The sequence below is a fragment of the Cyprinus carpio genome, chromosome A15 (assembly GCF_018340385.1).
Source record: "Cyprinus carpio isolate SPL01 chromosome A15, ASM1834038v1, whole genome shotgun sequence".
Classification (NCBI taxonomy): Eukaryota; Metazoa; Chordata; class Actinopteri; order Cypriniformes; family Cyprinidae; genus Cyprinus; species Cyprinus carpio.
In genome coordinates this window covers 1,275,059-1,291,859 of record NC_056586.1, presented here as the reverse complement: position 1 = coordinate 1,291,859, position 16,801 = coordinate 1,275,059, and the positions used below count along the sequence as shown (strand labels likewise).

Sequence of the window (16,801 nt, the reverse complement as noted above, 5' to 3'; positions counted from 1 at the left end):
GTCTTTTATATGCCTTTTTTTTTTTATAAATCCCTTATTGTATAATTGTATCTACATTTTATATTTGATCTAGTTATTTTTTTAGGCTTTAATGTAAATGTTATCTGTATGCACCGGAGACTGAGAGTAACGCAATTTCGATTCTCTGTATGTATGTACTGTACATGTGGAAATTGACAATAAAGCAGACTTGAACTTGAACTTGAACTTCAAAGATAATATGTCAACTCAATATAATTATTACCCAAATGAACACAGAGACCTCAATACTTGGTACACCATACACAATGACGGTAACAATCAGTGGATAGAGTTGGAGTATAAATGGGTAGCAAATGATGGGAAAGTGCATGATGGGAAAAACGGGATCATAACTTTGATATTTACTTAAAGAATGCTTGTGAACATAAACAATTCCAAGTAAAATATGCTTATAATTTCAAACTTTAATTTCTACAAGCTTAAATTGAGTAGTAATATAGAATTTACTTTAATGTTTTAATTCTTGCCTGAACTGAATTAATGTAAGAAAATACATTTGTTTTTATGTAGTATTTACTTCACCACAAATAATTTTTTATCTGTGCACTGAGTGCCATAAAACAGCTCGAAAGATCAAATACAATTTTTAATAAAAACTCCGACTGTATTCGTCTGACAGAAGATAGTCATATACACCTAGGATGACTTGAGGGTGAGTAATTTATGGGCTAATTTTCATTTTTAGGTAAACTAACCGTTTAAAACAATATTTACATAAACACATTATGATAAATGTCACATTTAGCTGTGCCTTTCAGAAGTGTTGTGAAGATTCTATCTCTGTCAGTCAGCCCTCTCTGTTTGAAAGCTGTCAGTTCACTACATTAAAGTATATTTTGTGCATTTATTTTCCACAACAAATAATTAATACAATTACCAGTTAAAAAAAACAAAAAAAAAAAAACAAAAAAAAACAACAACAAACTATGGATCGATCCTGTCAGCATAACAAAAATTCATGCTTATTACCACACTTTTTAAAGAAAAAAAAAATTGTTTGGGAAAATATATACAAGAAACGACTTTAGTAGAGCTAAATCACAATGTGAAAATAATATTTCACCCTACATTTATATTGAAGTATTATTATTATTTGTATTAATTATACAATATATATCACACAAATTAATGTTTCCCAGCCTTAGATCAATAGTGTTTAAATATGCAAACAGAACAATCCATGGCCTTTTTTTTCCAGTAAAAGTAAATCAGCTACAGCAACAACACATATTGTGTATAATAATACAAAGTATATCATAGATTTCCAGAGTCTAAAGCTCTGGTCACATTGATTGATGGAGCTCTGACGATTGGTGGCCTGGTCGACCACAGAGTGACCCATCAGGCACCCAATCAGTGAGGCTCTGTTCCTGGTGTGTGTCTGAGACCACCAGTCCTGACTTGATGAGGTGCAAATGACCCAACCACACACATGCAATGCTCAACACTCCACCCCGAGGATTTCCTCCCTTCCCACAACATAAACACATACACACTTTCTCACATTACACACACCAACACACCTTCTCACATATCAGCATATGACAATCTAACAGTTTCTCCATGAGCTCCGCTTAATAAAGTCATTCTGTCCATGCTGTGTGTGTGTGTGGAGGTTTGGACAGGCCACCCTCATGCGGTCCCTAAAACACACAGGCTCCCAAGAGAACATGTTCAACACACAAACAGCTGTTAACAGAGCTACCAAACCTCCATCAGGACATTTCAAACTGTGTAACTGCATGTTTAAATATGCAGATGAATCCTTTACTCGGAAAAGCTTCACAGAAATAAAAATAATGAACATAGTCAAAAAACATACAAACTGAATGGTTATTATACGAACATGGGTTAGATTCAGTAGTGGACAGAAACAAAGCACAAGTACATTTTTCAAGTATATAGTATTTTACTTTTACTTCACTACATCCCAATGCATAATATTGTAATTTTTACTCTACTTCTTTTCATTAAAACATATCGTTCCTCATTATTTTGAACTGAAGAGATTTGTGAACGAGCTGATTCTTTCTAAAGAACCTGTTGGCTCGGTTCACAAACTGCACTGAATGATTCATTTGTGAGTCAAACTGATTCGATTGCAGCTGTTCTCGAGTCAGCAACTCACTGATTTATTGATCCAGTCAAGAGAGCCAGGATACTGCCAGAGCTTGAACGTGAACGTAACTGAAGAGTGAAGAGGAATTCACTAATGCCGAATCTTTGTATTGGTTATTATAAATGAAAATCATATGTAGGACATGACTGTTAGTTATTTGTGAAGTATATCAGCAGTAAAGAGCGGGCTGTTGTCCGATGAAATGCTTGAGTGTGCACATGTCTGCATTTGTCTTTTTTGGGGAAAATGTTTTTAAGTAAAACAGCACAAATTATTGGCCATTCGTCTTCTCCTCTGCTGTAGAAGTTTTAAATGATAAAAAACTATTATGTGTGCATAGCGTTCCTAATTACATTGTACATTGTGTTTTTATACTATTTGTTACCACGTTTACACCAATTCTCCTAATTAAATTTTTTTTCACCTTTGTGCACACTTGAATAATCAGTCATTGATATTTTAGTATAGTGAAGTTTAATGTTTAAGTTTTGATTTTAAAATAAAATGAGGTCGTAAATATAAAATGTGTGGATAAACAAAATGTGCATATATTACAGAATAAGGAAACAAAACAAAAACAGATTTCTAGCTTTTATATATCCAGTGCAGCTCTTGGATAGTCTGACACCAATAACAGAGTGGAGGACTGGCTGTCAATCATCCATCACTTAATCCAGCTTTAAACAGCTGCACGTGTAGCTCTTCATGCATTTGGAGAAATATTCCAGATGCAGACACTGGTCAACAATATGTCTAAATATTCAGTGTCAAAACAGGTGAATGAAAGGTTGCACAAAGCACCATATTTTTCTTTATGCTCAACTCACATGGGCGAATAGAGAAGGGATCAACCACCATGGCTTTTCAGGGGGAAAAAAACCTTTAAATTTGCAGTGATAAAAAAATCAATAAAACAGTAATTGCTTGGCATATGATTGCATGGGAAACAAATTATAAAGAGGAGGCTGATGTCCAGGCGAATTAGGTTTTTTGGGTTCAGTGGACCGGTCGACGGAAAAGGTCTCCGCGTGATAATTAAATCTTCTCACTCTGATTTTCTGCCAATTTTATTTCCCCTGGGTCTACAATACTGATTCACTGCTTATAAGCCAGGCATAACTAATCACTGGAGTACAGAAAAGCATTGCTTTGAATGACAGATACATTTGACTTCAATATTACAGTTACATAGGGCTTGCATTGATGAATCTCACCTGTGAGATGATGTTAGAATTTTTTTTTAGTTTGATTAATAAATTAAAACAGAAGTTAGACAAACTAAGGAAATTTTACATCAGTCATGTTAATTCTGCGCTTGAAATATGAAATAATAATAAAAAAAAACCCAATAATCTAAATATGAAACTAAAACCAGCAAGTCACTTGATGCATTCAAATATGCCTACTTCATATTATATACTAAGCAAAACAAAGTATGTGAAAAGAGTAGTATGTCCAAATTCATACTATCCAAAATACAGCAGCCAGTAGGCGAAAAGTACTCGGACGACCTACGAGTGTGCATTTGATGGACATTTCACAATCCCATGAGGCAACAGGAGAAGATTTATGAATGGAAGAGACCAAACGCAACTGATGCAGGCAGGTCACATGACAATGACAAAATGACGGATGTAGTACACCTGAGTTTCATTCACACTACATAGCAAGTACTTTTTAAGTCTCCAAACAAGTTTCAAACCAAATATAGTATCTGATCACAGTATGTGATTTTGGACGCAGCTTATGTCTCAAAAAGTGACTCACTGAGTCATTCATTCAACAGAGTTGTTCACAGCTGATTCAGCTGACTGTCTGAATGACTGAGTCATTGAATCATGGACTCAACTGATTCATTTGAAAATGCATGATCTTTAGCAATGAAACCCCTGAACAATGGTTCTGACAGGGTTTTGAGCACTTTCAGCTGGACTAAACTGGGATAAACCAGCTAAACACAACATGGCCAGGATGAGAGACCATCAAAACCAGTTAAGAGCAGCTTAGGCTGTTTCAGGCAGGGTTATTCACCAGGAAGTACTAGAGCTATTTATAAACTGTTGTATTTATAAATTCGTCTGTTGTGTAGTAGTCTTAATAAGCAATCAATGTGTCGAACTTTATCGAACTTTGTCGAAGGTGTGCTTATTCGAAGATCTAAAAAAAAAAAAATTCCTGAGCCAAGCTGAATCCAGTAATCAGGCATTACAGCTACATGTATATATTATCATCATCATATAATCAAAAGGGAAAATCTTCTTGATGAGGGGCAAGTTAGTTTACTGAATCGATCAACAGATGTTAAGGACTGATGCTGATATTGTCCAAAATCCCACTTTGAAACCTAGGGCATCCCAAACTTTTGAAGGCCACTTAAGTATAAAACAATGTATCTCATGCAACACAGAATAACGCAAACAGTTCAAGATGATATAAGCAAACTGCATCCTAACAGAAATACCATGTGGCATCAAACCAGTGAACAGTCAGTTTTCCCCCATGGACAAATCCAAGTCCTTCACAAACGTCATGTACAGCAGAAGAGCTCTAAGAGACAGGGAAGAGCGGCGTTTACCAGGTGATGCCTTTCAAACCGCTTCCTTAAAATACTAGCTGAAGTCATGACAATTAAATCATTCAAGCCAACGTGAGCCTCACTCAGCAGGCTCCAGTCCCAGGGTCAGCTGCCTGTAGACCCTCATTTACACAGCATTTGTATTCATGACGGGAGAGCGCTAAATATTTAACAACAGCCTTTCAGGAGATACTACTGTTGAGCTCGCAGGTCAAATCATTTTGATTTCTAAAGAGATTACCTTACTCAAGATTTATTCACCTATATCTGACACAACAAATGTGAAATTAAACAAAAAAATCTATTTAAATATTGCAGTGACAATAGCAACATATGAAATGCTATGCAATAATACTGCTCTGATTATATTTTCTTCTCTGAGGGAGTGATTCAAAAATATTTAAAGGTAATACTTTCTTCAATACGCATATGTCCTTTCGCTATACACACAACTTTTTACACAATATCCCAAAATTCAAATTATTTAAATCTTGGCAAATGGTGTCAAAAAAGTCTAATTTATTACTCAGTAACATGCAAAAATACAAATTAAGCAATAATTATCATATATAGGGACCATTTACCAGATATGCCATATTAAATCAGGCCTCTAATTAAGTTTGCAGTGGAGAGTCAATCAAATTCAGCAAATGTATCTGATTAAACGCAGCTCTCTGTTGGTCACTGGTCGTCCTCTGTTCTATTGACTGTCTGACTTTCTCTCATGCACACACGGGCTTGTTCAGCTCTCCAGCAGACAGCTCTGGTGAATGACAACACAGCTTGTTATATTGAGATTAGAAATTAATGGATGTGGGGGCAGTCTGTGTGTGTGTAGGGGCGTTAAATCCCATCTAAATGTTTAATGGTGGTATCATTCTCTAATACGGTCACACACAGAGAGGTACACATGTGACCCGCATGACACAGCATAATTAAGAAAAAGTCTTTGGCTTTTCCATGGTGAAAGAGCAAGCTGCTCTAATGATACGGGTTAAATGCTGTTAAACGGCTCATTAAAATATATGATCTGCATGAATACGGACAGAAAGCAGGTCTGTGTCAGAGAAAAACAGCTACAGACTGAAGTGCAAGGCAGTGACGGACTGAAAGATTAAAAAAAAAACAACAACAAAGGGAAACCTTGTATAAGACAATTAAACTGAACAAAAGAAAATTAGGTCTGCTGATTTAACAGTTCAATAAACAAGAAGTTAATATTATGTTACAATCTAGAGGCAATATTGTATGTTTTTTTGCTCAATTTGGCAAATGAAAATAGAACTGTTGTGCAACTCTGAGCAATAAACAGCAGTTTTGTTACTGAATGAATTCACTTTTTTTTAACAAATCGAGTGAGTCAATGATTCAGTGAATCATTCATAAAGAGTCATTTGCCAATTATATTGACTCACTGAATGAATCAATGAATCGAACGAATCAATTATACAATGACTCTCTCATCAAGTCTGACAGTTATCTACTGACAGTTTTAGATTCATATTTAAAGTATCATCTCATGTTTTTGAGAACCAATTCATATTTAATTTTTTTTTAAAACCCATTGATGCCTATTTAAATGCCATTAATCTCACATCTAAATGCCACTTCGAATGCAGCTTCTGAAAACAATCTTATGGCCACATTGTAGCCTTAAAACCTTGTGTGTAATACATATTATGTTGAATCCAAATATTTCTTTCTAAAGCTACTTTTTTGGTACTTTTTCATCTATTCAATGCTTTTCTCAATTAATACAACAATGATTTTATCATTTAGGGGGTAATTTATCGGCCCAAACTGATGTGTGATTAATTTTCTATTAATCAGCATATCATGTAATTTACATAAAAAAATAAAATAAAAAAAAATAGTTTTACAGCTCTAATAAAAACCTTCATCTTTTTTGTAGTTTGAAGTTTTTTTTGTAGCTCCATTAGGAAGTATGTTGTGTGAAATCCCCAGTAAAACAATGAGAATTGATTGATTTACTAGGAAAGAGTGCTGATATAATACAGGCACACATATCACAGTCACAAATCTCAGCTGTCCAGCAGTATTTACTGTTTCTCTTCATTTTATTGGTTTCATTTTCAGAGTTCAGCTGGATTGTTGTCATGGAGCTGAAGTTTCCTGAGGGATGTGTGAGCAGAGCATGTTCATCATGAGCGAGTGAAGATTGATGCCAGACCAAAACCTGCTCTCACTGTGTCACTTCCACACCGTGAGGACAGAGATTGAGTTTTTGGTGGCAAAAGACTAGTGGGTTGATATATCGGCCGATATTTGGCATTTTTCAAATATCGGCATTGCCGATAAGTGTTTTTGTTTGGACGATGCGTTTGTGGCAGGACTTTTATTTTGACGGCACTGACAGCAGCAGCGCCTGAACACACAAAGCTCAAATTCTCTCTCTTGTTCGGTGTCATCATTAACAGTTCTGTCCACGGACAGAAGTCTGTCTAATAATCAGATAAAACGGTTAAACAAAGGAATTAAAATGCATACAAAAAAGTATTGCTTTTATATAGTTCCGATTGCTTTTATATTGTTAGTAACAGAAAGGCAATTATTATAATACTTTCTCGTTTGTCATCAGCATTCAGCAAATATGAATTTACATCATTTAAAAAAAATCTTTGATTAACTAATGAACATCTAATTTCAAAAACCTTGCAAACTTAGTCGAATCCAGCTGTGAGATTTTGTGTAGTGTGTATTTGTATTTGTGTCGTGCATGCTCGCGTGTACTCCGCGTGATGGTCAGTCCGTGTGAACTGAATACGGACAGGAGGAGAGTTCAGCTTCACTGAGATGCACGATCGACAAACTATAAACTCGTGATTTCAAATTATGCTGCGCTTCATGCTTTTGCCCAATGTCATATTCATGTCATCTTCACTATGTGCTGTATGTAAAATGAGTGTTTCCTTGGCTTTATTTGAAAAAAATATGATTCCCAATGCACACAAACTTCCCAGAATACTGAGTGCCCTGTTGGTTACAGTGTTTACTTTCTTTTTAATTATATTTTTATGAAATATTTGTTTAATTGTGAAAAATACATTGTCATTTAAAGTATAAGCATGTTTATTTTACGCATTTATTTTTTAATCCATTTTCAAATGATTTCAAATTTCTTAAATTAAATAAAATTATATCGAATTCATATCGGCCATTGGCCACCCTGCTTTCCAAGATATCGGCATCGGCTGTCAAAAAAAAAAAAAAAAAAAAACAATATCGGTCAATCACTACAAAAGACTGTCAACAATCAAGAACACTGCAATACTTAACTTCAGCTGTATGGAATATATACAGTACTGGTTAAAAGTTTGGAAACAAAGATTTTTTTATTAGGTCTCTTCTGCTCACCAAGGCTGCATTTATTTTAATCAAAATACAGTAATATTATGAAATATTATTACAATTTTAAACAGCTGTTTTCTATGTGAATATCTGTGAAAATGTAATTTATTCCTGTGAATCAAAGCTGTATTTTCAGCATCATTACTCCAGTCTTCAGTGTCACATGATCCTTCAGAAATCAGTCTAATATGCTGATTTGCTGCTCAATTATTTAAGATGTGTTCACATTTACTGCTGTCTGGCAAATTTGTATTTGCATTATTGGCAATAGACAGTGGACAGTAAAATTTGTGATTGACTGGATTCTGCCCACAAACAATGGAAAATATGACCACACTTATACACAACAAACAGAAAAAACAAAACGGTAAAAAACCTCAAAAAATCATTATATATCTCTCAAAATAAATATTTTATACAAAAGAATTGCAGAAAAAAAAATTAAAAATTAAGTATATAAAAACTACAAAAAAAACAATAAATTCTAAAATAAAAACTATACATAAAATATATATAGAATTATCAAATGAAAACTACAAGAAAAACTCTGAATTGTGAGATAAAAAGTTGCCATTACATTTATTTTTGAATTCCTTGTCAGGCTTTAATACGTTTCCTCTGATAGCTGCAGGTTAAACATCTTAAAGTTCGGCTCACCTTCCTCCTTTGTCTTTTCCTCTCTCATACTCTCCTTTGCTTTCAGCACTTCATCGGTTTTAGCTGAAATAAGAAAAAAAGCAGATTGTAATATTAGCTTTGAGTTATAAACAGCACATTTAATATATCATTAGAACGTCTTTCATGCTTTAATGTCTCTCTGCATATGTACACTTCTCCCGGTTTGCACACCTTAAGCACATACTTATCAAATAATTTTTCAGAGTGCTAATTAAAAGCCTGAGAGAAATCCTTGCGTGGTGGAAACAGCTTGTGTACAAGTCTTATGGCAATTCATTTAGTCTGTTGACTCGCTTCTCTCCTGCCCTCCAAATAATGAAGACGTTAGCTGAGATGAAGACATATAGTGAGCAGTGAAGGGGGACTATCAATACAGCCTGTAAATTAATTACACCTCTGTTCCCACACGTAATTTATTCTAAAGCGTTCGTGTCTCCCAGGAGCAATTTGCCTTTATTGCTGTTTCACTCGCTGATGAGAGTCGTCGTGCAAAATTGAGTCCCTCATAACATTACCTTCTATGAGTTTCAACTTTCAAGTAAAAGGAGAGGGGAGGGTAATCACAGTCATTAAGAAAAGCAAATTGTACAGTTTAGTTCAAATCCAAGTGGATAATATAATTGTTTGAGTGCGGTTTGAGTGGACATTAGAAAAAAAAGCATGATGTGGTTGCTTAAACCGAACAACCCACTGTTTCTGTCTAACAATGCTCCACAAGTACATTGTGTACAACCAAATTGTACATAAGATATTCCTTCATTTGGTGTTTTGATGATGGCGGTGGAGAATTCTGTCATGTTGGCCCAAAATCCTCCATAGATGTTTAAATGCATTGAATTCTGGTGACTGTGAAGGACGTACACATGATTTTCACCCTCATCAAGCCATTCAGTCACCTCTCGTGCTCTATAGATGAGTGCCTCTCATAAGAGACCACTGCCATCAGAACAGCAATGTTTCACTGCAGAAAAAGGTGATCACTCAGAACAATGTTGTATTGATTTGCAGTGTCTTTTCCCTCTAAGACAGGGACGCCCAAATGTTTTAGCCAAACGCCTTCAACATTAAATATTCACTCAAAGTACCCCCTGAGTTAATATATCTGTAATTTCACATTTTCACAGCTCTCTGATGCTGGTTAATGGTTAAATGATATGCAGGTAAACGGATTTATTTACAGTATTTATTCTTTTTTTCAGTAAATGCTTTACTTTGTTTGTTTTAATATTAAAATTATTTATATATATTAGTGCTGTCAAACCATTAATCATGATTAATCGCATCCAAAATAAAAGTTTTTGTTAACATAATACATGTGTGTGTACTGTGTATATTTATTATGTATATATAAATACACAAATATACATGCATATATATTTTAAAAATATTCACACACACACTTATACACACACACACACAAACACACACACATATATATATATATATACATATACATATATATATATATATATATATATATATATATATGTTTGTGTGTGTGTGTGTTATGTATACATTAAATATACACAGTACACACGTGTATACCCTCCCGACACACTATTAGTAATCCTATACAGCACTATTATATAAATATATATATATATATATATATATATATATATAAAATATATATTATATATATATATATATATATATATATATATATATATATATCTATATATATTATATATATATATAATATATGTATATATGTATGTGTGTGTGTGTGTGTGTGTGTATGTATAATTTATATTATATATAAATATGAATATTAATATATAAACAAAACATTTTCTTAAATATATACATGCATGTGTGTATTTATATATGCAAACAAAAACTTTTATTTCGGATGCGATTGATCACAATTAATCATTTGACAGCACTAATTGGCCAAAAAATTATATTGCAATTATTTTGTTATATATGGCGATTTTAATAGCAATATATTTCTCATATGAAAATGTACTGCTGCTGATGAAGCCAACTTGCAGGGTCTTTAAACTTATTATTATTAGTTTTAAGTGTAATAATAAAAATTAAGGCGTACATATATTGGTGTTGTAAACTGCAGTTGAAATTTTTTTTTTCATAATTTTCATAATTATGAAAAATTATTTAATTTTGCACTACAAGTCAGCAAAATTTATGCCTCAAGATTTTATGTTAACAGAAAACTGATGCAATCCTGTAAACTTCTGTCCACAGACACAGTATGCTGGAAATTGTGTGAATGCATAAATGTGAACCAAGAGGAATCAAGCACAGCACAAATGCATGTTCCCAAAATGCATGTAAAACTCTCAGGGCATACAGAGATGGAGTTTGTGAAAAGCAGCATTTACTGTGAACCGTGAGATGCTGAAACTTTGCATAAAAACTGCAGTACAACTCTTCAATTTGAAACACACAGCACAAAAAAAAACATTACTTATTTCATTAAATTGCAGCCTTTAATTTGATAATAATAATTTATATTTTATTTTGATCAGTTGTGCAGCACCACCAATTAATTAATTTATTAATTAATTAATAATTAATAATTAACTATCAAAACTCATAACTTTTTCTTTTCTTTTTTTTTTTCACTGATGAAAACATTGACAGCCAATCAGAATGCACCCCAGAGAGCTTATGCATTTAAAGCTGCAGCGTGTGCTTATAATAAACAGAGCGTTATTGTTTGTTGGTGTGGAGACTAAAATTGTTAATTATCACACGGCGTTAATGGGTTTTAACAAAGCCACTTGATTTTCCTTTGTCATCCGTCTGTATATTACTCCGTGCATAAGGAGCTGAAGCTGATGATGCACACATTAGATATATCATGATCACAGCATTAGATAACACGTCACTATCTAAAGCAGAAAGCTGAAGACTTTCACTTCATCTGCACTTAATTCCAGTTTGGTTGGCAGGATGGCTAATGGAGCCTCGGCTGAAATTCAATTGTGATTATATATGTAATTGCAGCTCCGGGCCCCTAGAGTCATGTAGGCATGCAGGACTATGTTTCATTGAAATGATCACACAGAAACAAATCCATCCGCCTCCTTCATCCAGTGGGCTGATTAGCAGCGATGGCTCGTTAGAATCCGATGCAATAAGGCAAACATCAGAGAGAAATGGCCGGGGCCCATTATCAGTGATTGATGGAGTGCTGGTGCGTTGAACACGGGGCTCAGAGGGGCCCGCGATTTAGATTGAATCAAGCGCTTCAGCTTTATCGGGTTTATCTGCAACCGTAGAGCCACGCGCAGAAGCGGCTCTCTATGTCCCTCTTTACACAGCAGCAATTCATTGATATAACACCGCTGACTGAAGGAGGTTCCCGGCTCCTGAAATAACATGAAGCGGACATGTGCGATAGGATATTGAATTCAAGCGAGCCAGAGTGTCGAACTGAAGCCCCGCTAAAGCAGGGCGGATGAGCTGCTGCAGGGTGTGATGCTGTTGATTTGCGCAGGTGTGTTTGGGTGAAGTTTAGAGTGTGTTTGAGAACTTCAGTGCATGGAAATGCTTTGTGAAACGATACAAACTCCTGAATCATAGTGCTGTGATGGAAGGAAAGTAAAAAAGAGAAGTGTGAAATGATAAAATATTGATTAGCTTTTAGCCTCAAAAATGAGCACATAATAGAATTAACTTAACTCTAAACTCTTTTATCTCAGGATGGGGGAAAACACTTTGTATACGGACTATTCTACAGAACTGCTTTAAATTTAGAAAAATAAATATTTTAAAATGTTTTTTTTTCATGTCATTAAATTTTTGTGACATACCTAGAAAAAAGAAAACTCAATTTGCATACAATATTTTCATATCGTTATGGAATACACCACATGCACATTTGTATTCACTATATTACAAAGGATTATATTTATCTAGTATCAATTTCATTTATCTGTTATTTTCAGCCTCCCTGTATAAATCTTTGAACAGATTTTTCTAAAAGATTTTCAAACGTCAACAATCGCAATAAGCTAAAATATTCTGTTTCAGTAGTGACATTAAAGTGTTTTTTACTACATTTTTTATCATTATTATAAAAATTATTTTCATTATTATTTAAATATTTTTATTATTTATTATTAAAAATCAAACTGAGTATCTACACTTTTTAATTATTATTACCTAAATCTATTTAATTATTTTCATTATTATTTAAAAAATCAAACACTGAGTATCTACATCGTGTTGTGTGTGCTTTCGTAGAAATAAAACAGATCGTTAAAAACTAAAACACACACACACACACACACACACACACACACACACACACAGACACCTCATAATAGAAAGTACTCTACACATGATTTTGCATATATTTAGCTTTTTTTTATTATTTCAATTAATGATTTGGGTTTATGTGGATCACAACATCTTTATGAAATACCCAACACATGAATATCTAATAGATTTTATTTAAATAATTATTTTTTACTTTGGTACCACAAATTCAGTAGAATGGTCCACATACTCATTCTGAAAACATACCGCACAGGAACGGTACAGCATCACACACAACACTGCAGCATGTGTGAGAGGGATTTCACATCAATAAAAGACAAGAATACTCCAAGGGCACACAAGACTCGCATTGTCTCCCTCCTTAAAACAAACCCTTAAACCGAACGATCCCAAACCCATGCAGAGTCCTCATCTGCAGCCTCAGGCCTCTCCATAAAACCACACAACAGCCGTAATAATCCTCTGTGATTAATTACTCCGGCCGTAATCTCTTACAGCGCTGCTGTGGAGGAAAGAAGGCCACAGAGGAGCAGGAAAAGCACCCGTAGCTGCGTACCTGCGCCTCTCTCCTGAGAAATCTGCCCCGCTCAATCCAATCAACATTAATCATGATCTTACAGTATCTGCTGTAGTGTTTCAACTAAACACAGCTATAATTTAAACCACGTAATAAAAACTGTTCATAAATGAGTTAAAAGGGCATTAGAATCGTGTGTACAGCATCACAGGTTCTCTGTTCATGTGTGTGTGTGTTTATGAGGAAGATACTCAGAGGCTGACAGATAAAAGCACTGTTTAACTACTAAATGTTGTGGCATTTTTCAGTAATGTGACAGTAGCTCAGCTGTTTTCAGAAGACTACCTTTTTCACTGACAAGCAACTCTCCCAAAGAGTAGCAGTGCAGTCTGACAAAACACTACGTTACTATGTTTGTCACCCTGAATTGCATACACACACACACACACACACACACACACACACACACACACACACACACACACACACACAATTATTTAATTGAATTATATATTATAATTATACTATAGAATATGTTAGCAAATATTTCAGAAAGTGCACACAATTTTCTTTAACAAGAATATTTCACAGTTTTCAGTGAAACGGATTGATGTTAGACAGCCTTGGGAGAGATCTTGTTTATCTAGTGCACTCATGCACCTCAACATCACTACGCTGTAATCAGCGTGTGTGTGTGTGTGTGTGTGTGTGTGTGTGTGTGTGTGTGTTTGTGTGTGTGTGTGTGAGAGACAACGAGGCATAAAGTAAGAGAAAGAAAGACTGAAAAAGAAAGGCTAAAAACGATACAAGTACTGTAGTCTTTAAATACAAACTGGTATGGAGTCAAATAATTATATATGAACACCCACACTTACACAAACTCAACACGCTCACAGAATATGAATATCTGTAAATGAACGTGTGTGTCCTGAGCGTCCATGTCAATCAAAAGCAATCTGAATGTCAGAGCTCGGGGAAATGTGATAAATCAGCCGCTTACCAAACGACAAACATGATATTTGCTGTAGCACCCCACAATTGGAAAAATGTCCCTTTGAATCAGGAATTCACTTTACACTCGCATTCCCTCTCTTTCACACACACACAGAGCTGTGGCTTTAGTCCTACACACTCGCATAAGTCTGCAAAATATACAGACACAAGTGTGAGTGTTTATACAGTAAAGCATTCAATGACAACTAACCGGTGTGAGCACCCCGATTAAAACTAATCCATTCACATCATCATTTGCATGAAGGAAATTAGACTTTGGCAGGATTTAATTTGTGTAATGACATATATAAAGAACGGTCAGGTTATTTAGTCGTTATTTGCAATCGCAGATAGAAACCACAGCCTGTTTCATTGTGGCTCACGAAAGCAATTCATTGAGGCTGAACAACAAAGAACAAAACAACACAGAAAAGCACTTTGCTTAAATGGAGATTTACCAAACAGTGTCACATCTGAGTAAAACTTAAATGATATTCATGAAATATTAACAACTAAACAATTAGAAAGGGAGCTATCATATCAATTTGATCAATTATTCATAAAAAAGCCTGGATTTCTATTTTGGATGTGAGAGATCAATGCCTCTATAATCAGACGTCTGCGGTCAGACGCAACCCTTCTCCAGCCACTGACAAAAATATGCATGGTTTTAAGAGAAGATATAAGCGCAATGAAGATATGAGAACTACCATCACCAAGAGTAATTAATTAATTACGTGTATAGCGTGGTGTTGTTTTGAATCGGGCCCCGGAGAGGGAAGAGAGCGCGCAAACATCACAATCAAACCCTGAGCACTGATCAAATATTCCATTTCCGCATATTCCACCAGACGCTTCTCCACACTACTGTGGGCTCATTTCTGCACTTCGCCTGAAGTTCCAACAGCATCTTTCTGAGTATAATTCGAGATGATTTCTTTAATTTACAGAGTAAATACTGGAGATTTGGTTGCAGAAACAAAACAGTCTGAGAGTTTTCATCATGTCCACATGAGACTCTGCCTGATGAAGCTCGTTTTATTCATGAGCGTTTGGAGAGAAATCTGTGTAGGCCCTTCTGTCTCTTTTGAAGGTATCTGCCATGAGTCGATCTGAGGACAGGACCTCTAATAGCAGAAGGAGTACAGTGGTTTAAGAGGAGCTCGTGATGTAGTTTGAGTGACGAACGGAGCTCAAGAGTAGTTCAGGCAGACCACGGTGTGACAGCCTGCATCAGCTGATTGTAACTCCTCCCACTACAATTAAATAAGATCTAGAAGTTCATCCGTACTCATACTTGCCTCAGTCTGTCGCACAAACATGTGCTTACCCTCCTCCATCCCCAGCTCCTCCTTATACAGGCACATGATCGCTTAGCATCTTGTCCACAGAAATCATCTATCAGCTAATCGCTGCTTAACTCATTTACAGACCTGTATCACTTCTGCATGGAATTTTATGTCTGTTGCATTTAAAACAATTCTGTTAATTGCATTAGGCTTCAGGGGTTTCAGACCTCAGTGAGGTTTGCTCGCGGACCGCCCAGACTTTACTCATGATCATATCCTCAACAAATTCACACCCCAGCAGATGAAATGACAATGTCATACGTTTAACAGAGATTAGGTGACAGAAAAAGTAAATGGGCGAAACAAAAAAGCAAAGTCTTCTTCAAAGTTTTATTACTTGCGTTGGGTAAAACGGCCATATTTAAAACTTTATAAACTAAAATCTCTATTTTCTGCTAACTGGTATGTGCATTCACAAGAAAGTAGCATCCAGCGGATGACGTAGGATGTAGGCATAGAGTAATTTTCATTTTCGGGTGAACTATCCCTTTAACATGACCCTCCCCTACATACAGTACAACAGCTCTTCTCTGATGATGTGTACAACGAACGGTGTGAGGGCTGGACAATAACATCATCCAACAGTAAGATTTGTTCCCTCCAGAAACCTGTCACTCGCATGAAATAACAGCAAGTGCAAGGACAAAATCAAGTCCCATGCTTCATTATTTTCTTAATCAAGAAGGCATTTCACTTGAATACGTTTCAATAAGGTAGATGATTACGATTTCAGTTTTATGCCAACTCAAACAGTAAAAGTAAACTGATTCAGCATCTTCAGAATATGCCATCAAAATACTGATGCAACACTGCAATAAAGTGACAGGATCCACCGTGCAACTCGACTTTCCTGAAGAGAACTGAAGATGTATAATGACATCTGATTATGGCACATTATGCTCCAGCAC

General features: G+C 35.3%; 1 protein-coding gene across 1 annotated transcript in view; it reads right to left on the bottom strand.

The window, feature by feature from the left end:
- LOC109067381 (serine/Arginine-related protein 53-like) overlaps window positions 1-16,801 on the bottom strand; it is a 77,218-nt gene that overhangs the window by 18,323 nt on the left and 42,094 nt on the right. Inside the window, exon 3 of the mRNA XM_042770750.1 lies at window positions 8,763-8,825. Within this exon, the coding sequence (XP_042626684.1) occupies window positions 8,763-8,790 (28 nt within the window). The 5' untranslated portion in view covers window positions 8,791-8,825. The remainder of the gene's footprint in view (window positions 1-8,762; window positions 8,826-16,801) is intronic.